The sequence below is a fragment of the Ixodes scapularis genome, unplaced genomic scaffold (assembly GCF_016920785.2).
Source record: "Ixodes scapularis isolate PalLabHiFi unplaced genomic scaffold, ASM1692078v2 PGA_scaffold0__279_contigs__length_252992795, whole genome shotgun sequence".
Lineage (NCBI taxonomy): Eukaryota > Metazoa > Arthropoda > Arachnida > Ixodida > Ixodidae > Ixodes > Ixodes scapularis.
Window position 1 is genome coordinate 34,395,299 of NW_024609835.1, and position 24,260 is coordinate 34,419,558.

Genomic DNA, 24,260 nt, shown 5'->3' on the forward strand with positions numbered 1-24,260 from the left:
GGAAAATGTAAAAGTCTTCGTGACCCCCGACAGAGACCTTGGTCTCTGTGAACACGTGCAACACAGCATCGAGCTTACCGACAGCAAGCCTGTGCGAATGCAACCTTACTCGACAAGCGAAACCAACAAGAAATTTATTCGCCCTGAGACCAATGAAGGGCTGCGAAAAGGAATTATACGTCCTTCGAAGTCACCCTATGCCTCACCCGTCCTCGTTGAGCAACCACACCACGAGTCGACCCTGAAAAGGCTTTGCATCGACTACCGGTTCCTCAATGCAAAGACAGTCAAACAAGCTTACCTGATGTCCATACTGGCTCACTTGTCTGGAAGACAGTCGGATCCTGTTACTTCACGAAACTCGACATCCAAACGGCATTTCTAAACGTTGCACTCTGGGACAAAGACATCCACAAAGCAGTGTTTGTTACTGAGGATGGACACAAAAGCCTCTTCGAATGCTTTTTGGTCTATGAACAGCGCCCGCTACAATGCAGAATGTCATGAACGACGGCCTCTGTGAACTCATCACAACCGGACATGTGATCGTCTACATCGGCAACGTTTGCATCTTCACTGACAACGTGCCAGAACACGTCGACCTTCTGTGCCGAACTCTGACCTCCTCCGCAACCTGGGACTATGCATTGACATCCGGAAGTGTATCTTCATGGCAAGTACAATTTCCTTCCTCGGTATCATCTTTTCCCGATATGGAATTGCCCTAGACCCTAAATGCACTGCGGCAATTTTAGATTATGGCCCGCCATGCACAAAGAATGATGTTCGATCATTTCTGGGCCTCGCACCACACTACCGTTGGTACATCAAGTACTATGTGCACACTGCATGTTGCTTGACAGATCTGACCAAGAAAGACGCCCTTTTAACCTGGTTTCCAACGTGTCAAGAAGCAATGGACACTCTCAAGAAACGCTTGACCGAGGCTTTGATCCTCGCGAACTTCAACCCTGATCTCCCTATGGGAGTTCACGTTGACGTGTCATACACAGCATTTGGAGCTTTTCTCTCACAACGACATGGCAAGGAAACTTGAGTCCTGGAGTATGCCAGCAAGAAAGTCCCCGAAACAGACCAGCACAAGCATTCCACAGACTTGGAAGCTATCGCGGCACACTGGGCAATCACCGATCGCTTTCACGCGTACCTCAAAGACCTCGAACATTTCGACTTGTATACAGACAACTGGGTCATCATGCATGTCATGGTAGAAAAAAATCCACAAAGATGATTTGCATAAATTGCTCTCGATCTAGCCTCGTACAACTTCACGATCCACCACACCCCGGGTGAATCGAACGACATCGCTGATGCACTGTCTCAAGTTTTAAATATCGTACACTCTGTCTACGTGCTCCTTGCTGAAGACTCGCAACACAGCAATGCCCAACGACACAATCCTGCGCTTGTCACAATCATATGGTAGTTGGAGCAACAAACCCCAATCAGCGCCACGACGCGTGTCTCCGGCCCTTACCAACTAGTCAAAGGCACTGTCGTACACGTCTCCAACATCGGCGACATGGAACGACTCTGCGCAGTCGTCCCGACTTCTTGGCGACAAGCTGTTTTCTGCAGCTACCATGGCCATGAAGAACATGGAGACAGCTCGCACTCTGCTTCGAAAATTCAGCGCCGTTGCTACTGGACACACATGACTCATGATATCCGAAACATACGTCCGAAAATGCGACAAGTTTCAGCGCTACAATCATCTGACTGGACTCCAACCAGACACTCTCAACCAGCATGCACCACCCCAAACCCCTTTCGAATGAATCGCACTGGACCATGTTGGACCTATCAACTCGGAAGACGACAGCAGGTATTTTATCACCACAGTCGACCTTACCACATGCTTCATTGTCACGCGCCCTGTGCCAGACAAGGCGACGGAGCAAGTCCTTCGATTTCTCGGAGAAATTATATTCTCGTTCGGTACGCCGCAAGCCTTCATCATCGACAACGACAGAATCCTAACCTCATGTTAGGCTTCATGGTACTTTGCTGACAGGTAAATTCAGGAAATCCTTACGGTACCTTACGCTCTTGAAGCTAGCGGCTTAGTCGAACGCACCAATGAAAACATTCCTTCCATGTCTGCTAAAGAATGTCAACGGCAACATCGACCATTGGAGCGACTATCTCCAGGCAACCACTTTTTAAGTGAACCAACAGCTGCACGCCGGACTCCAGACATCACCGTTCAAACTCCTGTTCAACTTTGTTACACGTGGACCAGTGGATAATGAATTCTCCCCGTTTCCCGTTGAGGCCAGCGACGTCCACGCAAACCGCGACACTGCAAACGCCAACCTCCCTGGCTACCTTCACGGTATGAAGAGTTCCTATGATGCAAAACATCGACCAGCTTTATACAGCGTCGGGGACACAATACGGTACACGAACGGCCTTTGTATCTCGAAACTTAGCTCGCTTTTCCTCAGACCATACATTGTCACTAACGTGGAAAAGCAAACCTACGCCAATTCTGAGTTTACCCCGCAAAGCACACTGGATTGCCGCCTGCTACTACACGACAGATCAAGCTTTTTCACGAACAACCGGCCCTCGACCCCGAATACACCACTTCGCAGCTCTTTGTTGAAGCTGATGCCAATCCGCCCGATGAAATAATTATAAACGATACCGCTAGCGCAACAGCTGCCTCCTCTGATCATCTCCTGATTACACACTGCCACCGCCCTCAGCAATGGCTGGACGACTAGTCACCGGAGACGCAGATGATTGCGAGGACACAAATGTTTGAGTCCGGGAGTGTAAGCAACAAATACACAGGAAAAGTGCTAAAAATTCAACTCAACACCCGTGGCGTCTCATCGACCCCCATCCGGTCGACAACCGGACGGCGGCGCCTAGAGACTTGTCGGTTGCCTCCATGGCAAAGACAGCGCCTCTGGTACTTGAGTGCCTCCTCCCTCAGGACCCATCCGGAAAATGTTGGCGACGGTGGCGGTAGACATCTGCGAGCTCGCCCCCCCCCCAGAGAGCATCGGCGCCCGAGGGGCTGTGGCAGAGCCGGAAGGCAAGGTTCAGGAGCAAACCACCCCCAATAAAGAAGAGGCTGCCACCTGTCTGGTGCGCGGCTACCGCGGGGGAAGCTGGGACGACGGACGACGGGTGATTGGAAGAGGGACTCTTGCACGGAAAACAGGCCACGACGGACGTTCGCGGTAGTGGTGACCGCTATGGCCGACTCGGGCGACGGCCCCATGACGTGGTCCGGACTTAGACCCAGGATCCAACCCTCAACGGCGACGTCCCCAGGATGCAATGTGAACTAGTACCTCCGGGGCGATCGGCAGGCAACATACGGTGGCGGCGCACCCCTCCCAGGCTTCCTCAGTAACCTTTCCCGATCCCGAAAACCCTTGGCAGAACGTGAGTGGAATAAACCCTTTCTGCCGAGAGCCGTGCATTGCTGTTGTTATGTGATGGAATTAATACGGACAACCCCAAGGAAGACAGACACAAGTGCGCTCCATTGTTTCGAGAAAAACCTCTTTCTCTTCCTTTACTTGCCGTACGAAAACTCGCGCAACACGAATCACACACACAAAATACAACAATCTCCCCTGGATGAGCTGATGAAGCTCACTAATTACACAATTCTAAGGAGTACAGCAACTGTACGGGTCACTTGAGTTCTGCTCCCCCGGGTAACAAAACTCTGCAGGGACGCACCCTGCCATCCCTTCCCATGAACGTCTGCTTGATTCGGCACGTCCTCCGGAGGTGCCTAGGCAGGCAGTCTTCAGTCGCCACAGAGTCCTCGTCTCTCCTGGGCCTGGCGCCGTTTCCTCGTACGAAGACTTGGCGTTTTGCTGCTCGGCGAAGCGCTTTTTGTGGGCCTCGTCCAGGCGACGGCTGAAGGCGCGATCGTTGTTGACAGTCTCCTCTTCCAGGCGCTTCTCAATAACGATGTCGACGTCGTTTACTTTGTTGTAATTGAAGACCCGGTTGCCGGGTGTTTGCTTCAACGTTGACGGAAGCCTCTGCGTGGATTTCCTGTGGGCCAGGAGGGCCCTCGTGTACTCTCTGAGCAGGGAGACCTGTTCGTCCCCTTTGGCCGGCTGCGCGACGCCTCTGGCTTCCTCGATGATCACCTGGAGCTCAAGCTGGTAGGGCTGGTAGGGCAAGTAGGACCTCTTGACGGGGCCGTTGGCGGGCCCCTCGTCGGCGCCTCCGCCGTCGGACTGGGCCATCGCGCAGCGACTCCGGCAGATGCCCTTGGTAGACTACACCATCTCTTCCCCTCACAGTAACCCTCATCACAATCGTGGCCGACGAACAGATTGCCGTGGACTTGGTTGTTCTGAACTGGCCTTGCAGAGTCCATCCAAACACAATGTCCACTGCCATCAATTTGGGGCTCGGGCACCTCACGCTTCCATTGACTACGTCCCAGTAATGATTGGCCCCGATCAGAAGCCCTATTCCGTCCTCAACTGCATTGTCAGATGTGACGTCCGCAATGTTCTTGCCCTCCATCTTCATCTGCGTCACCACGACCTCTAAGGGGGCCATCATGAGGCCAGCGCAAATGTAGGGCACCTCGAGAGCCTCCACCCGAACTTCTTTCCTGTCGAACCGACTCCGTAGCCAATGCTCCACCCGGCGGCACTTCGTTGGATTTGTCGTTACGTTCCCGGCAAAGGTAAAAATTCTGAGGTCCTCCTCGCCGAGTATCTTGAGATGCAGCCTCTCTGACATGTTGCGTCGGACAAACGTGCACTGACTGCCATCATCCAGCAGGAGTCCAAGGGGCGTTTGTTCCTGAAGACCTTCAGCCCACACCCGTGCTGTCTGCAGGAGCACCTGGTTCGTGCTTGGTCCGGTTGTTTTGTCTTGGATTCCGAGTGATGACTGCAAAATATCTCCTCCCGCTACCTCCTTCACCGCTGTGATCGCCGCGTCCCTTTCTGCTTGCGTATCGCGGATTGTCACGTTGGGATTGCACATGGCGGTGACGTGTCGTCCGCCACACCGCGCACATCTCAGCCATCTGGCGCCTCTGCATACTTGTGACAAGTGCCCTCTTTTAGTGCAACGGAAACGGCAGTTTTCTCGTTGCAGGACAGCTTTTCGGTCTTCCAGTGACATCCCCGAAAAACAGCCGCCCAGGCCGTGATAGTCCGTGCTACAAAACACGCATCCGTTGTCTGCCTCGGTTGTTGTGGTAAGTATGGCCGCCGATGCAACTCTGGGTTCCTCTGCGCTGTCGCTGTCGCTCCGCTGGCGTACTGTGCTCTCAGTTACCGGTTGCATCCTTTCGCGGCACTCCACCTAACCTTTAAAAGAACTCAAGAACCCTCGCGGCTCGTTCTCTCGGTTCACTGACTGCGCAATCATTTAGCGGCTGTACCCCAGCCCAATATCTGCTGGTCTCGCCTTACGTAACACTGTTAGGAGCAGCACTCCATACGTTTTCTCTTCGGCCCCAAGAGCCTCAAGGCTGCGGACACCCATTTCGATTTGGTCGTACAGCGTCCTGAGTCTCTAGACGTTCCTGGAGTCGTGAACCGCTCTAACAGCCATCAACCTCGACATGTGGTCCTTGACAATTAGGTCTGTTTGTCCGAATCTTTGGGTGAGGAGGTTGAGGGCATCCCGGTAGTTTTGTAACGTAAGCTAAACTGGGCCGAGGTTGAGCTATTTCGCGTGGCTCCTGGAGAGCCGTGCTGCGCATGCGCGAGGAGCAGTGACTGAACGGGCAAGACTGGTATGGCGCCTAGGTCAGTTTCCAATGCACGCGCCGCGCGCATGCACCGCTCGAGATTATGGCTCGCGCTGTCCGGCTGTTCTGGGCGGCAGCTTGGTTGCTTGATACATAACAACACGGCACACAGCTGGCCATACCAACAACGGGCGTCTGGCACGCCTCAACGGAGGACTGAGGATTAATTTAGACCACCTGGGGATCTTTTGACGTGCAACCAAAAGCTCGGTTACACAGCACCTCCTCCGCAATAAGAAGAGCGAGAAGCTTAACTCATCGGATTCCGAAGTAGTCACGTAATGCGTATACCGTGTGTGTGTCAGTGAAGCACGAGATAGCATGATAATCAAGCTAATCCTAGACAACCAGGAAAGCTAAAAATAACCAGCTGAACCTGAGCTTACGCTACGTATATCCTGGCATAGCCGAGCTAAGCCACTGCAATTTTTTTGGTTGTCAATTTGAGTCCCTCGATTGCGACGGCAGCCCTACCAATGAGGTAGCTTTTCAAGTGCCTAAATTTGTCAATGTCGGAGAGGGTCTCGTTCTGATGGATTGTTGAGTTGAATTGGCCTCAGAAGCCGGGCCATAATCGAATGTCTCCTCCATATTTGGCGATCTCCAATTTTGGTAGCCTTACTGTTGTCAGGGCATGGTTAAATGAAGGCTGTCCCAAGTCGCTGCCGCTTGTCAAAGAACCAAACGCTGTATTGCTCCTCGTTCCGTGTTCCTTGAACTTCTGCTTCACTTGTGTTTTGGTAACTCTGATGTGTTGAGCATACCCTTCAGCGCCATTCACTTCCTCTTCTAGAGCTTCATCTTCAACCAACGGCTCTATTTCTCTGCCGAGCTCTTTTAGGGAAGCTTCTTTTAGGAGAAGAGTGTCAAGTGTTTCTTCCAGCTCACCTATTTCAGTTGGATCCGAGGTCAGCAGGGCGCCGATCTCGTTGATCACTGTCGTTGTGGCGGCGCGCAGGCTTGTCCTTTTTGTTTTGAGGCGTTCAATACTTTCCTGGCTCTAGTGCGGCATGTCCTGGTTGTAGTTAATCCCCGGGTTTTCGCACCAAATGTTATGTGATGGAATTAGTACAGACAACCTCAAGGAAGACAGACACAAATGCACTCCATCGTTTTGAGAAAAACCTCTTTGTCTTCCTTTTCTTGCTGTACGGAAGCTCGCGCAACACGAATCACACACACAAAATACAACAGCTGTGTCATGTTCATCCGGAGACAGGGGAGTGGGGAATCGGACTGTAGCCCCACACATCTCGGGCGACGGTGCCATCATGTTGGATCACACACCCGCACAGCGGGAGCAGATGTGCAAAGTCTAACCCGCTATGTGGGAAACGGAGAGGAGGAAAGAGCTCCGAGGGCAGTTCGAGCTGGGAACCCCAGAGACTTAAACAGAGAGATTTGATCGCTAAGCACAAACGGAAAGGAGTCGCCGAATTTCATGTCTGTAAATATTCTTTGAAAGTTTTCATTAAACATTTTATTTTCACACTTGCATTATGATTTCCGACAATCTTTTTAACAATTCATTCAAATAAAGGTCAACACCTTTTTCATCGGGGCTGTTATCTAAAGTTGGGGGTCTAAACATAATTCGAAGCAAAGAACCCATTGAGCTAACCAAGCTGCTCTTGCGTGTGAGCCGCTGCTCCTAGCACATTGGTGCAAAGCAGTGAAGCTCGGTGCTCTACTACATTAGGTTACTCTCCTCGTTTTCGCTTCGCTCCCCCTCTTTTTCACCTCTGCCTCTGCGTGACTAAGTTTACAACATGCTCCTTTCTCAGAGATACCATGGAAAAGGGGCATGTCACTTTAGTGTTCTAGCGGTCTAGCGGTTAGGGGTAACAAGGACTCCTGTGGTCCAACGAGAACACATGGGTGGCCTTAGCAGTGAATGCCAAGCCTTTGCGACCCCATCCACCAAAGTGCCACGGGAAAGCCCCATCGCAAGCCTATGATGATTCATGCCCTCAGCGATGAAACATTCGTGGCCCCACGACGGTGGTAGATCCAGCTGCCCAGCCAAAGGCAAAAGATGCAACTCATGTAAAATAATGGGTAATTTTTCAAAGCTATGTCGTCCTGCCTCAAAAGCCGTACATGCAGTAGGCCCATACGCAAACTCTGACAGCAACGAGTATGCCCTCAAAACAGAGAAGGCAGACGAGCACAGACAATCACCTAAAGTGGCCGTGGAAGTTAATGGCTCACCTATAACATTCAATCTCGACACTGGAGCTTCAGTATTCACTGTCGTATTATGTGACTTGAAGAAATTAAAGGGCAACTCCGGTCCATACTTTCGATTTTGGGTTTATGACTGTTTTTAGTGCAGTCAGCGACCCTGAATTCCAAGGCGTAATTTTTTTCCCGTTATTGTGCGTAGTTTTAAAGATATCGGCGCCTCAAAGTTTTGTTTGGGGCGCGGCCAACAAAACCGAAACTAGCCGCTCAAGGCCCCGGCAACACTGGAAATCAGCCGCTATGTGAACGTGATGTCAGGATCGTTCTTGTTCAACGAATGCGCGGGCCGAGCGACACCTACCTCTGTTGCGGTAGTTGTCTAAAGATAGGAGGTAAGCTGATTTTGTTTTAATTCTGTATACGTGGTAGTTATCCAGCGTACGTAGCAAGAGTTAGTGGGTACACCCAAAAGCTAGTGACTGGAAAACCCGTGAACTCGTTCGATGTCATACTCGGCGGCCGCCGCTGTGCGTGCGCTACGCCGTACTCGTCGCTTGTATACCCAAAAAGCTAGCAACTGGAAAACGAGTGAACTCGTTCGGTGCCATACTCGGCGGCTGTCGCCATTCGTGCGGTCTTCCGTACTCGTTGCTAGGCCTAAATTGTCATCGGGGCTCCGTGGATGGAGTGGCATTGCTCTACGCGGCGGTGCGAGTGACTTGCAGTACTGGGGGCCCTCTCGCCTTTGCGCTGCGGGTCAGTCCCAGACACGAAGCTTTGAGGCTCTCCGGTGTGGGCCGCGGCACCCGAACACACGTGTGCTGGGCTGTACACGTCTGTTTTTTCATTCTTTTTTCCTCAAGTGCGTAAAAGCCGAAGTCCACAGTCCACTCGTCGAACAGCGTTCACCCACATTTTCTCCAATTTCCGGTCCGTTGGAAACTTGTGAAAACGCACGTCCGGGTCGCGCAGCTGGTTGTTTGAGCAGCCCACAGCGCTATAAGTTGTACTTGGCATCTTTCGAGGAACAGCTGGGCAGTCTTGGGCGCACAGAGTTGCTCGCTAGAACAAGTCTTGGAGTCCTCACAAGCAAATAAACAAAAGGCTATGCCGAAGCTACACGGGCTACAGATAAAAGCAACGGCTAAACACGCCAATCACAAGCCGAAGTAGCGGTGGTAGCAGCTGAAAGAAGTGCCCTCCACGCAACGCTCGGACCGGAGCAAAAAAAGAGAACGATACTGACGTCGCGGCCCAATGTTGCTTTAGCGATCGGCAACCCGCTGGCCGCCCGCTAAGGAGCAGCGGCTCGCATTTTTATTATCGGCATTAGTTGAGAATGCGGCGTCCGTCGGACGTAATATTTTGGTAAAAGCTATAATTTGTGTCATTACAGCGATACCAGTAATTTATTGCATTTTGAGTTTTGGCCGGAGTTGCCCTTTAAGAAACTCTGTCTACATAGTGCCCCAGAGGAGACGAATGAAAGGCTTTTCACATATGGTGCAAATTCCCCCCTGCCATTACTTGGCATACTGTCTGTGACCATGCAGTACAAAAGTCACGAGAGCAAAGAAGACCTCTTCATGGTGACCGGTGATCACGCAACCTTACTAAATTTTTCTGCGGCCTCGCCCCTCGACTAGCCCACGTCACCTACCACGTCAGGGATGCATTGACGGAAAGCAAAATCCGGCAGCAGTACCCCCAGCTCTTTCAGGGAATAGGATTCCTTCATGATCTACAAGTGCGCCTGCATGTAGCAGCTGAAAGAAGCGCACTCCGCACAATGCGGAGTGTGCCACCAGTTGCACAGCCCCACTGCCGCATCCCCTTTGCTATGCGGAAACCATTAGAGACTGAGCTGACATGACTGCAAGAGTTCAACATCATCGAAAAAACGGATGGGCCAACCCCTTGGGTTTCCCCAGTTGTGCTTGTGCCCAAGCCATACGACCCTGAAGCTCTATGAATGTGCGTGGAGGTGCGGTACGCTAACAAGGCGATTTGCCGCGAACGTCATGTCACCCCAGCAGTCGACGACATTTTGACAGCGCTCTACAGAGCCAACTGTCTTTTCCAAACTCAATCTCAAGGAAGTGTATCATCAGCTCGAGTTGCACGAAGACTCCTGTTCGATCGCGGCCTTTCAACTCATGCTGGACTCTTCAGGTACAAGCGCCTGAACTTTATCATTAACTCGGCTGCAGAGGTGTTTCAACACACCATATGACAGGTCATTGGCAGCATTTCCAGCGTGCTTAATGTAAGTGACAACATCCTAGTTTTCGGTGTGACGAAGGAAGTGCATTACAAGGCTCTGGAAGCAATGCTTGAATGCCTAAGCATGTGCGGACTACTTTCGAGACCGGTTATAACGAAGTCAACGGGAATTGGAGATCACTTCGCTATATCCGCTATTTCGTTATAACCGAGTTCAGTTATTATGAAGCGCAAAAGGGATTGGGAAATCATGATCGCTTCGCTGTAGCCGCTATTTTGTTAGAACCGGTCTCAACAGTAATGCTCAATCCCAAGAAGTGCAGCTTCTTCCAGAGGGAGCTTACTTTTTTCGGACTTGTCTTTTCTGGTGCCGATGTACGACCAAACCCGATGAGGTGTCAGCGCTCCAGAATGCTGCCTTGCCAACAAATGCCAGCGCGTTACGAAGTATCCTAGGCTTGTTCAACTATTGCGGACATTTCCTTCCCAACCTTGCAAACATAACACAATCCCCGCAACAGCTGACCGTTAAAGGAAACCAGTGGTCTTGGACCAGCGTCGAGCACCGAGCTTTTGAAGAACTAGACGACAAAATCTCGGATGCCCACACTCTGGCGTACTTCGACCCTCAGAAAATCACAGAGCTCATTGTTGATGTTGCAAGACATGGTCTGGGTGCTGTCCTTGCCCAGTCATCAAGAGATGAGTCAAGGTGGTTGCATATGGAAGCCGTGCCTTTGACGGCTGTGGAAGCTCGATACTCGCAAAGAGAGCGAGATATGTTGGCTGTGGTATGGGGCTTTGAACACTTCCACATCTACCTGTATGGCACCAACTTTCAAGTGTTCACTGACAACAAACCGTTCGTAAACACCCTGTCAAGCTCACGTTCGTCCCCATCAGAATTGAGCGCATGGCTCTTCGACTTCAGCCTTACAGCTACATCATCAAACACACCAAAGGGCCCACTAATCCCAGTTACTACTGGTTCTGACACCCACCTCAGTGTTCTCCTACAAACAAGGACAAGCTCCGCAACCTCGCCAGAGTGCCCGAAGAGTATGTAAACTACTTGGTACAACAAAGTCTCCCATATGGTATGACCTTGGAGCAGATTGCTAAAAAAACTGCAGCAGATCCACAGCAAACCAAGTTGACGACACTTCTACGATAACACCAGCCCGACAAACGTGTGTAGAAGGATGAACACCTCCGTCCCTTCTCGCGTGTATCAAGCGAACTCACTCCGTCTAAGGGAGGATTAATTCTGTGAGGGACATCCATCGTCCTACCAGCCAGCCTGCAATGCACAGCAGTCCACCTTGCGCACAAAGGACATCAGGGGATTGTCAAAGCTATAATATTGCTGCGAAGCAAGGTCTGGTTTCCTGGGTGGATGTGCTTGTAGACTAAATGATTAGGAAATGCATAGCCTGCGAGGCCGCAACAGCTGTGCACCACCGTGATCCCCTGCCTGTGCTGGGACTGCCTGAAGCTCCCTGGACCGAAGTGTCAATGGACTTTGCCAGACCGTTCCCCGATGGCAAATGTGTCATGGTCGTCATGGACGACTATTCGAAGTACCCAGTGGTAAACATCCTTCCAACACTCACAGCTACAGAAGTCATCCGCAAGCTGCATGCAATCTTCACCCAATTCGTCATCCCTGCTGCCCTAAAAACCGACAACTGTCTTCCATTTCAGAGCCGAGACCTTTCAATGTTTGCCGAAGAACTCGGGTTTAGGAACGAGAATACAGTACAAACAAACGATGGAGATAACAATAATGATGCGACACAACAACAAAAGGATGAGGGAGGTAACGGAAGCATTTTATATATCACAATGTAGGGAGGGCATGTGTGTCAGTGCCCCCCCTGTGGCCCCCTATAAAAACAAGACGGAATATCTCGGCCAATGGGAACAAGGGTGTAGTGGATTGTTCTGGTTGTTTTGCGGCCTTCATGTTTTTCCAATTAAGTTTCAGTTTTAAGTCAGTGCCTTTTCTGTGTGTATACTCTTCTACTGGTTGTTCGCACCGCATTCTCACTCTCATTCGTTTGTTCGCACTGCATTCTCATTCCGACGCATCACCAATTCGCCCAGATTTCTACGCTTCTACAGTTCGGGTTTAGTTAGATACCACCGCATTACATCAAGACGGCCTGAAGCGAATGGAGAGGTTGTGGGAATTAAAAGGAGGGCCGATCACATACCTTTCACATACCAGTGCTCAAAGGGGAAATCCGCTACCCGTCCCACCGCGCGGCCGACGGCTACCAGCGAGGGCGGTCGCCGCGCCGGGTTCGGCCAACGCCATGCTAACAAAGATGATCCCGGTATCCAACAGCGTTTATTGAGTACCAGGGGTCCCCAACAAGACACTGCGGTCAAGCGAGCCGCCGCGGGCACAGTGTGCCCGCATCGCTCGCCGACCTGAGAGCCAAAGGGGTAATTGCAAGCGGAGTCATCGCCGGTCGGGCGAGCTCACGCCGCTACCCGTCGTTGCAGGAGTTCGGGGCCAGGGCTCTTGGCAGACGGACGTCTACAGGTAGTGGGGACGCCGACTGTCAGAGCCCGGGGAATCACTAGCGTGGAGTCATCGCCAGTCGGACAAGCTCGCGCCGCGACTCGACCCGTTCCCCAGAGTCCAATACAGGACTCCTCGACCACACGGCCGTCCACTCGGAGGGCAGGCCCCACTTTTTCTCGCGCGATGTCGCTGTTCCCCCGAAATCTGGGAGACGCGCGGAGGAGTGCGAGAAAGTAGGTCAGCATGGTGACGTAGTCTCTCCGACACGATACGGAGCGACCGGGCTCAAAGTCAGACGGCTTCGCCCGGGATGGCCTCGGCTTACGCCCTCCCGGGGGAGGGAAACCAGTGGCTCCCACAAGGTTTAGAGATTCATGAGGACACTCAAGAAACTCATTATCACAAGCAGAATAAACAGCAAAGACCGGACAAGGGATCTCCACGCCTTCCTCTTAGCGTATCGTTTGACCCCGCATAGATCCACAAACGCATCACCGTTCGAGCTCCTGTTAACTGGAAAGCATGCAACTTGCTACCTGCACTTCCCAACTCTGGCAACAGACAACACCCACATCGAGGCATGACAAACCAATGCAGCGAGGAAGAGATATAACAAGGCATATGTTGAGAAGCGACATCGCACAAGAAGTCACAACTTCGGGCCAGGTCAACTAGTGCTGTGCAAGCAGCAACAGCAACACAGTTTTACCCCATTCTACGACGGAGCCCCTTGACTGTCATCTTAGTTCACGAATTCTGTATTAGGGCCTCTTGAGACGAAAAGGTCGTCAAGCAAAAAGCCAGTTTTTTAAAAACGCATCGTGAGTGGTCATTACAGTGAAACCGGCTTAGAACAAACCCACGTACAGCGAATTATTGTCGATATTGAATGCACAGAAAATTTCAGTAAAAATTCATGTAAAAAGTACTTTTTATAACGAACAACATATTGGCCATATCGAACTTGTGCTCCCCGGGAAGGCTTTAAAAACGCACAAACTGCCATCTTCTAGCTTGTCCCCCCCCCCCCCCCCCCCCGCAAAAAAATAAAAAAAAGTGGGAAAGAAAGAAAATTTCAAAAGCTTAAGATGCGAACAAATTTGAGCAAAAGGAAGCGATTCAGAAGGGGGAGAAAACTAAAAAATACACTCTGCACGAACGCACAAAAAAAAAAAACTTTTCATCCCAAAACGGTTGCCCACGAAGAGAAGCGATACAGAAGAAGAGATAAGCTGAAAAACAAACTTGGAACGCACGGAAAAAAGCAACAAGAAACTTTTAGCGCGTTGTTACATGGTGGAAGCGAAGAGATGACAAAGAAAGAGAAGGCTCTCGCCTTACAACGAACGCATTGTGGAAGTTCGTTGTAAATGGTTTTTGTAATATTGAACTAGGTACTTGCTATATCGAATTGATTGTTGTGTTTCCTGCTGTTCGTTATAACCGGGTTTGACTGTACGCCCAGAAAATAGGAACCGGATGTCGAAGACGTGGAACCTCCTCAATAGGACCTTGGCGGCCAGTGCCCTCCATGTCGTGTTCCCGCTGTCCTGTCAAAAACTCAACCACCAAGTACACTGCGCTGGTACCCGTCACATGTTCACCGAGCACCTTATTATCTCTCATACTTTTCAGCATAGACAGCTCTCTAAGCTTGGTCGTTAATTTTTTCAGGGGGGATAAATGTAGTGTTCTAGCAATTCTACCCAAGAGGTCTGTCAACCAAAGGAAAAGTTCAAGATGGCTTGTCTTTTTAGACATAGGCTAGGTGGCACAAGCTACCGCCTATGTCCAAGCCTAAGGGTATAGCCATTAACATCCATCCATCCACTCATCCATCCAACATACAATAAACGTGTGTTTGGTTGATTCTTGAAGAATTCATCTCTGTGTTATAAACAGGTACAAAGCTACAGCTGCAATGTTTTATTGCATTTTTAATAAAAAAAAAAAGCCTGGTATAATTTTTTTTTTTTTTCAGTTTTAGATTTGAATTTGCACAAACTGAGTTGTTATCATATAACAAGAGTCTTAGTATTCACTTTATAGCCCCTTTAAGGTTACAAAGGTAAAAGTATATATACACAGTGCAGACCAAGTTAAAAAAGTATATGTCATAGTTATGACAAACTTGTCCAGGCAAATCATTGAAGTCTAAGGGAAACAAAACACTTGTAAATTCTCTTTTACATAAAACAAATTGGAGATGTTCTAATCAACGCATCCGGCAAAATTGTAGAGCTTTCTATGAGTGGGTTGCACAGTGGAGAAATAACTTCTTTTGTCTTCTCACGTACACAACCAGATTCAAGTGCTGCGGCTCAGTCGTCTCGCCTTGTTCTCTCCTCTCCAGATTTCTGCAGTCGTCACGCTTCCATTTGATGTTGTCAAGACCCACAAGCAGATTGAGCTGGGTGAAATGGAACTTATGAAGGGTAAGTAGACTGGGGATGACTTCCCCTGATTGCCATCAGTACACAACGCACCTTGAAACAGTAGGACTTCTTTTCGTGACAATGTCACAAGTTATACCCTTTGGGCCCGTTCACACAGCCCCGTCTCCTTGCGTCACGTTACGGGCGCTCGCGTCTGCTTATGACGAGATGAATGGCAAGTTTCCACGGCAACCAAGCGACACAAGGCTCGTCATAATGTCCCGAAAAGAGTTGGGCTCGGTTCGACTACTCCTCGTGAACTCTTACAATGGCATACGTTAGACCAACGGAATGCGAGGAAGCGCAGCACCTGCGCATGCGTGCAGGGCCCTGTGACCAGCTGCGCGCCAAAAAATGGCGATGCCAAGCGAGGCGGCGAGGCCTCGTCAATGCCGATGACGGAAACCTTCAGTTTGATATCTCGATCTGGGCGGTGAAATCCACTGAATATTTCTCGTGAACCGAAAGGAAATTGATGCCGGCTACGTGAAAGCTGCATCATTGCGGCGGGGAGCTTGCACTGGAGGCACCTGGTCAACATTACTACCCAATTACCGTAAAGTACCGAGGAAGCGCCCACTCCACTTTTACTGAAAACTCGGTTAATCTAGACATGGGCACTTGTCCAGTCAAATCGGTAGGAGCCAAGATGGCAGTAAATAAAGAGCTTTGAAGGTAGGGAGGGTAAACGGAATCAGAGAAACTACATTTATTTTCACATGATGAATGATGGGGCCCCCTCATCATTTATCATGGGAAAATAAACTAACTAGTACCTATTCATTGTCACTGAACCCAGAAAACGACACTTCTGAGTCAGTGCAGAATAGGAGGTCAATGTTCTCATCACAAATAGTTTTCCCCTTTCGATTGCAAGAAAGCGCTTATCCCCCTCATTGCCGCTGTTTGTCTCGTGGCTGCCGCAACAGGGTGAATATTTCCAGCTGATGCTGGCGCTTTGGAGAGGGTGGGCGCTTAACGTATACTTTGCAGAATTCTCAAGTTTAGGAAATGTTAGTAGTGGGCGCTTCTGCGGTATTTTATGGTAGGTGATTCAACCCTCGGCTCCTTGCACAAAGAGTTTTGCAGCGCTGGAGCTTCTGTACAAGGTACTCCAGGTACCGCTAGGCACAGACATGTCGCCACTGCTACCGCCGTTAAGACCTCCCGCAATGGCGCACATACAGTGCTTCGACGTGCATGGCATCAAAGATGCTGTGTGCGTGGGTTTATTGGGAAAGCTGTACACTGCATTTGGGCTAAAAACAGATTTTATTACGCTTCCAAGCGAAAATCATACTTTAACTAATTTGGCAGCGATTCTGACGTGAAAATCGCCGTTGACATGACATTCCTAGCACCGACAGTTCTAGCTGGATATCCATGCCATGGATATCCAGCTAAGAGCTATCTAAGAGGAAACATTGGGAATGTTGATATTTACATTGCAGTAAAATTTTAAAAATTACTCTTGGTATTATGATATGCGTCGAGAAACTGAGGGAGAGGAGACGAAAGCGTGCAGGGACGTTAGAACGCCGAGCTCTGGTTGTAATGTTTAGTGGGTAGACCTAAAGCTTGCTGCCTTTGTCGCCATTGCCCTCATCGGAACGCGTTAGAACGTGGAGCACTGGCGTCCAGCGTTTGGCGCTCGAATTTGAACATGTTCTATGTGTGCAGTGGAGACCAAGGCAACTAGCTTTATGTTTACCCACTAATCATTCCAACCAGAGCTCGGCGTTCTGATGGCCCTGTGCACTCTTGTCTCCTCCTCTCACTCAGTTGCTTGGCGCATATTATATATTAGGTAGAGGTACACTGACAACGTGTGTTTGTCATTTGTGATTCTTTTTTTTTTTTTTTTTTTTTTTCAAATTCGAGATTGAAGAAAGTATATTTGCACATGGCACGGAGATTTATAATCCCCTCGATTAGATGTAGCTGGGCATTTCCATAGGTTTAATTTTATGTCAAATGCATTGTTTATTTGCCATCCCGATGTAAGCATTGGACTTTCTCAAGCCACAGTCCATAAATATGGTTAGAATGAAATCAACTTAAGTTAGCGATGGACAAGTGGAACTTGGGAATAACCTTCATGAGGTCAGCTGGGTTTTTGTTTATGCATGTTGAAGTAGGAAAATGCTTGGAGAAACTATTCGGGGATTCGATTAGAAAATATTTGACCAAAAACACTTCGCTTCACGTTCGCTTCGACCTTGAAATCCACTATTCGCACATGCATGCAATTATGTGTTCTTTTGTATAGATCGTCCTCTGAAGTATGTGTTACAGATTTTGAAATAGTTTTTCTGGCTTTCCATCACACTTTTCTCGAGGACCGCAGCTCTTGAATGCATTTTCTGCTAAAATGTATGGTTTCCTTTGATTTCTTTTTTCACCTTTTTCCTCGAAATTTGTGAAAGGTAAACGTCTGCCTAGCCTCACACTTGCCATGGGCAAGAGCACATCAGCTCGTGTGGAATTTTCTCTTCTTTGGTTGTCCGCTTTTTTGAAGCAAGTCATGGTGCAGGTGCTTTAAGGAACCATTCACGAAAAGAGACTAAGCTGAAATTTTACTGCCTTGTCATGCAGAGAGGCGGTCCACATCAACGTTCACCATAATGAGGGACCTCTACCAGAGTCGCGGTGTCAAGGGCCTGTTTTCTGGGATCGTACCGAGGATCTCCAAGGTTGCACCGGCATGCGCTGTCATGATCAGCACCTACGAGTTTGGCAAGAAGTTCTTCAGGCAGAAGAACGCTGCCAGGAGGAGCGCCGGCGTTCTGTAGGTTTTATTGTGCCTTGTCTCCCATCAGCAGGTGTGGTGGCAGAGAAAGTTGTGTGTACATAGCATTGCAAACATTTGCACAAGGCTGACTTTAAGGCTTCTTTTGAAGTAATAAAGCAGCATATGAAGGGGTGCAATGGTGTGTTTGTACTTTCATAAACTAGCATTCACGAGGCAAAGAAATGTAAGGATTTGAGTTGATTATTGATCACTTGAAGAACTTCATGCACACCCTGTTGGCACTCATATGCATGATGGGAATCTTCATTTCACCTCACCTCATTTTATTATTTTAAAGACCCCCTTTTAGGGAGTATTACATAAGGGGTGGGGTTACAAAAAATAACCTAACATAGGTGCTAGTCTTCAGGATGAGAGACGATCGGTAACATTTTCGAAGAAGGTTGATGGGCAAGTGATGACAGCAATGTGGTGGGGAAGGCCATTCCAGTCTGGAGCTGCATGGGGGATGAATGACGCGGAAAATGTGACAGTGCGAGCACGTTGGCGAGCAACCTGAAGAAGATGACTGGTGTGGTGCGATCTGCGTGTGGGAGGTACGATGTAAGGTGAGATAGGGGGGGGGGGGGGGATTAAATAACTTGTGAAACAAACAGAGCGTGGCGATGCGGCGACGACAAGCGAGGTTAAGTAAACCTGATTGAGCTTTCAGGGGTGATACGCTGGTGTTGTACAACTATGAAGAATGAATGAATCTAGTAGCGTGATTTTGGACTGCTTCGAGTGTGTTGAGGTATACGGGGTGAGGGCCCCAGAGTGTGGATGCATATTCAAGTTTTGATCTTATTAGTAATTTGTATGCGAGTAGGCTTACTTCTTGAGGTGCGTGGCGTAGTTGATGTTTCAGGAATCCCAGAGTTTTGTTAGCAGATGAGGTAATGTTAGTAATGTGCATATGCTGAGATAGATCACCGCAATGGTTGACACCAAAGTATTTATATGATTCAGTTAATTCTATGGGGTGGTAGTGATGGTATAGGGAAAGAAAAGAGGATTGCAGCAGCATTGAAAGGACATAACTTTACATTTACTAAAGTTAACTGACATTAGCCAGCGGTTGCTCCATTGCAGCATGTGGTTAAGGTCGTTTTGGAGTTCAGATTGGTCTGATATATTAGTGATTAAATGGTAGATGATGCAGTCGCCTGCAAACATGCGAGTATGATAGGATAAATGTTGTGGTTAATTATTAATAGTATATATTTAAAAAAAAAAGCAGGCCAAGAACTCACCCCTTGGGGGACACCCGATGTGACTGGTATGAGATTAGAAGTTTGATTATTAACTAGGACAGATTGGGAGCGGTTGTTAAGAAATTATTTAATCCATTTTAAGATATCATGGTCCAAGTTCAACTGAGCAAGTTTTAGTGGCGAGCACTTATGAGGTACTTTGTCTAATGCTTTTGAAAAATAAAAAAAAATGGCATCAGTTTTGTATGTTAGAGTCAAGGTTAATGTACAGATTATGAAGGAAAAGAGCTAACCGAGTTTCACAGGAGAATCCTTTATGAAAGCCGTGCTGCGAAGAATGGAAGAAGTTGATAGAGTCCAGAAAATGCATGACTTGAGAGAAAATGACGTGTTCCATGATTTTGCAAGGCACGCTCGTTAGAGAGATAGGGCAACAGTTTTATGGGGATCCTTTATTACCTGATTTGTAGAGAGAAACGACCTTTCCCACCTTCCAGTCTTCCGGTATGTTACCTGTTGAAAGTGACCGAGAGGATAACAAGGAGAGATATGCTGCAGATATGTGCTTAGTATTTTTTAGAAATTTCGTCTATGCCGGCTGAGGATGACAGTTTCATGTTATCGTTTACTGAGGCAATACATCAGCAAAAAAAGTGCCGGGAGACATTGGACACTTGGTGTTAGCAGGTAGCATCATAAATGACATATCCGATTCTGCAGTGAAAACCGATGAAAACGTTTGCACATTCAGCGTCATTCACAAGTTCGCCCCATTCATTGGTAATGGCAACAGTATGTGTTTGCTGAGGGTTTATCACCTCCCAGAATTATCGGGCGTTTCTAATCATTATGTTTGGTTAGTCCACGTTAAAAAAGAGTACTTGGCATTGCAGATCGCGGTTAAATATGCATCCCCAGCCGCATAGTATTTTCCCCGTGCACTAGGGTCAGCTTGGTTAAGCGGAAAATACGTTTTTAATTTTTTTAGGGTTCTAGTGAACCATGGTTTTACAACATGCTCGCGATAACCTTTGCATCAGCCTTCCTCGGTCGTGATAAGTGAATGCCCTTTGCATTTCGCTTCACCGTGCTGTTTCCACGCTTGGAGCACACCGACGGGTCTCCCTTGCCGAGTATACGTGCAAGCCCGGCCTGGAAGGACGACGATCGGTCTGCGGCGGCCCTCAAGTGCGCGGTCGCCGAGCCGCCATTGCCGCAGTATCGGCTTGTGCCGTCCACGGCATGGTAGTAATCCTTGCGCAGTTTACCAGTGCGCCGAGAAAGTAGGACAGCCTCGCTACTTGGAAGAACTGTCAATCGCAGCTCCTAGAGTGACTACTAAATGTGGGATTCCAGTTATGTATAGGCTTTCAACCGACGTCGAGAAGTTCCGCACATATACTGACTGAACGTCATTGTCGTAAGCTTGGCACGTTGATTCAGGTTCAGATGTCGAAAACTAGATATTTTCCTTTCAAATACTTCGCTTGTCAGCACAGGGCCTGGCAGTTGGCGGCCTCCTGCGCCATTTGTTTTTAAATTGTTTATTATCACGATAAAATTAACTGAATTTGGTAAAAGATGGCATTAGCTGCTAATTTTTAAGTCTGTTTTGTTTAGTTATGTGCATAGCACTTTCAAAATCCCTTCATTATCAGGGAAACCCATTATTGATATGACAGGACGGAAAAAAACCATCGAAGGTGTTTAAATTAAAATATTTTTGGTTGCAGACCTGTTTTCTTCGATTTAAAAAGGTCAATAAAACATTTGCTGCAAGAATGGTAACTGTATGATTGTTTTGACTCATTGTTATTCAATAAACAAAGCATTAAAACTGCGTCTCTATCAACTAAGCCCTCGTCATGCACGCGTAAATAAAAATCGCACAAGCACTTCTATTCGAAGTTACGGGCCGCCTAGCCAGCGTGCTGGCACTGCTAAACCCAGCCGACTTGCGCTTTTCCGATCACTGGACTAGCTACCGTGACGTCATGTTTTGGGCGCGCTGGCTTTGATATCTAGAAAGTGTTGACTCAGGAAGCGTTAAATGTGGAGGTCTGCGTCGTCATCGTCGTACACACAGTGACTGAACAAGCAGATCAACGAACATTCGCTGGCAGAATCGTGACATGATCGCCGCACCATTTAGGCCAAACCGCGCCAATGTGCTTTATCCTGCCCTACATTTCACCAAAGTGGCGACAATTTGCGCCGACATCGCGCCGTGTATGAGAAGGTTTTCGCGTCGACTAAGCACCAGGTCCGGACTAAGCACGGCAGGCGGACCATGCACCGGGTGCGGACTAAGCAGGAACTTTTACTTTCGACCCCCAATTCGCCCCTGCGGACTATAGCCCGGAAAACAAGGTAATTAGAATTAAAATTACCCTCCTATAAAAGTAAGTGACCGTTCCCCCCTAAAACTAATGTTACTTTCATGGCGTTATTTCCAATATTATTGTCTTCAAGTAAGAAACAAAGCGAAGAGGATTATTCAAGTTCTTATTGTTGCCACCTATTACATCTATTCACCTTGAGTATTTTGAGCAACAGCTGGCTTTCGAAGGTCTCGTCAGACATTATGCGTCATTTCTTACTGAAGATGTCCACTGCTACACTGAACACGCTTTGAACTGAGGCACTGGATGGGCATGCCATACTGTGCCTCACGAATGCCTCATGCTCTGCATAGAGCTTCTTGAGCGAAGCAGTGGAAGTACTATTTACCTCGAAGATAGAGCAAAGCTTCGTCGTTGCAGCCGTTGTCTGATATTCGAGAGTTTTTGTAGATCGTTCGATACCCCCCGATAACGATATGATACACGCGCAAAGGCGGCGGCGAAGTATCGGGTATCGTTATCGGAGTCATCGGAACGACCTACTAAAATTCTCTATTCTCGAAATCACGAAGTTGTAGAAATCGTATAAGGTTTAAAAGCGCAAACAGACAGGGTCAATAGAAAGTAACACAAACGATAGGGACAAGGCGCTACTCTGTTTGTGCTTTTAAACCTTATACCTTTCATGGACCAACTAGCCTAAACCAAAGTTTTGTAGAAATCGTCATAGAACTAACCACAATTGGAATAAGAATTTATTTATGCACATCTTACTATACCGTCATATATTACAACTGGTAGCAGCGCGCAAAAACACAAGGTCGACAAAGGGAGGAATGCACAAGACGAGGGCCGGTCTTGTGCAATCCTCTCTTTGTCCTTGTGTATTTGCGCGCTGCTACCAGTTGTAATTATGAACTAACTCGCCTGCATCGCCACATTGATCAGTCATATATTGCCAGACAATAGCAAAACATAGTTTGTAACGGTAATGTGATAATTAATTAATAAATAAAGTTTGGATCAATACTCTTCTTCCTTTGGTTCTGAACAAGTCGAGCCTCGGTTGATGAATAAGATAACGTCTTCAATATATAAATATAAGCAGTAAGAAAAAACAAAACAAAACAAAAAAAAACACCAGGACACTCATGGCACCAATAATTAGAACGTTGGTTAAAACAAAGAAATGTAAACGCACGTTTGCCGTGTGTACTACCCTTCTTGATGCCGTTCAAAAACGTGCGGATCACGGACCGACCGCAGTTGACTCCGGTGTTTACCAGATAGACGTCCCCTGATGCCACGGGCAGCGAAGGGCAGAGAACTAGCCCCATTCACGAGTTTCACTCTCTCCTCAAGTCCAGAATCTCAAGGCTACGTCAGCCACAATTTTGTTTTATTTGTAAAAATTTCTGCTTGAGGTAAGATGCGTGCGTTCTGTTGGTGTAAAAACAGAAAAGAAGAAAAAAAAAGAAAAGGAAGTCTATCCATTGTCGAAGTGCTCGACAAAAGCTGACGCACAAAAAGGGTGATTGAGATGCAGATAACCTGTGGCATTCACAGATAAAGTGAGCCAACCCTAGAAGTTGGACTACAAAAAGTAAGTAGGTTTCAAAACAAGGTCAAATAAGTTGAAAAGAAGCAAAAAAATCCATCCTGTTTTTTCTTTTTTTTTTATACAAAAAATCATGTTTTTTAAGAGAAGATGAGTAGTGTGCAGCACCAAACGAGGATGCTTGTGGCAATATCACGTTAACATATCACATCTCTTTTTAGTGGATTTTAGGATAGACGGAGCGCCGTTCTCTCCTTTTGTGACATTTTGAAAATTTTAGTAGTCACTATAACCGAGAAGGGCATTGTTCATTCTTGTCTGTCCACTTACCGCCTCGAGCTTCTCGAAGAGACACACAATCACTTGGTGTCATCCTCTCCCCGTCTTCGGTCGGAAAGAAAAAAAACAAAGGGGCTAAAAAAGGCAGATATGGCTTGCCCCCCAATTTTTGTTTTTTTACAAGTACCCATTTGGATCTTCAAAAAAAAAAATAGATTCAAATAAATTCAGCGGCTTAGTGTTGTGAGAAAGCTTTGGAGAACTGAAGATTGGCAAGCCTCCCTTTGTGCTGGTCAAGGCATGCGACAGTGTGGCTCCGCTCAACTTTACCAAAATAAAACTTTTTTTTTTTTTTTTTTTTTGGGGGGGGGGGGGCTGAATAGAGTGTAAGGGATTACAACCAATCCGTTACATAAATACGCAAGGGAATTACTTTACAATGGAGCTTTTGTAGAAACATCGGTTTGAGAGTAAACGAATCTAGTACCCTCTCTCTCTTCCCTATGGCCGAGCAGAGCAGAGAGGGATATGGTTTCTTTGTGTCGACTTTGGGGCAGAAGATAACTCACGATGGGGACAAAGGCGAGTGTGTGTGTGTGGGGGGGGGGGGGGGGGGGGGGGGAGCCGTATCTAGGTCACAGCGGCTAACTAGCTGACGTTTTAGGTGTCGAAGGGGTGGGAGAGGCCTTGCGCGCGCATTGTTTTCTAACCACTTAGTCTCGAACCCAGTCGCGTGTCTAGGTGGCAGCACATATTTGCCAAAACGTGGATTACTCTAGCAAATATGGAATTATTTTGTTACTAAATTACTGATAAATGTAAGGGATTACAAGTAATTTCGTCACTTGTAACGGATTACGAACCAGTTTGGGCTCAAGTGCCGCTGCACTGCAGGATCGCTGCGGAAGGCTTTTGAGAATTT

At 48.1% G+C, this 24,260-nt stretch overlaps 1 protein-coding gene across 1 annotated transcript in view; it reads left to right on the forward strand.

The window, feature by feature from the left end:
• The window catches only part of LOC8031629 (solute carrier family 25 member 40), a 42,719-nt gene extending 24,637 nt beyond the window's left edge, over positions 1-18,082 (forward strand). Inside the window, exons 8-9 of the mRNA XM_029982190.3 lie at positions 15,073-15,154; positions 17,750-18,082. Of these exons, the coding sequence (XP_029838050.2) occupies positions 15,073-15,154; positions 17,750-17,946 (279 nt within the window). The 3' untranslated portion in view covers positions 17,947-18,082. The remainder of the gene's footprint in view (positions 1-15,072; positions 15,155-17,749) is intronic.
• Positions 18,083-24,260: the final 6,178 nt, after the last annotated feature.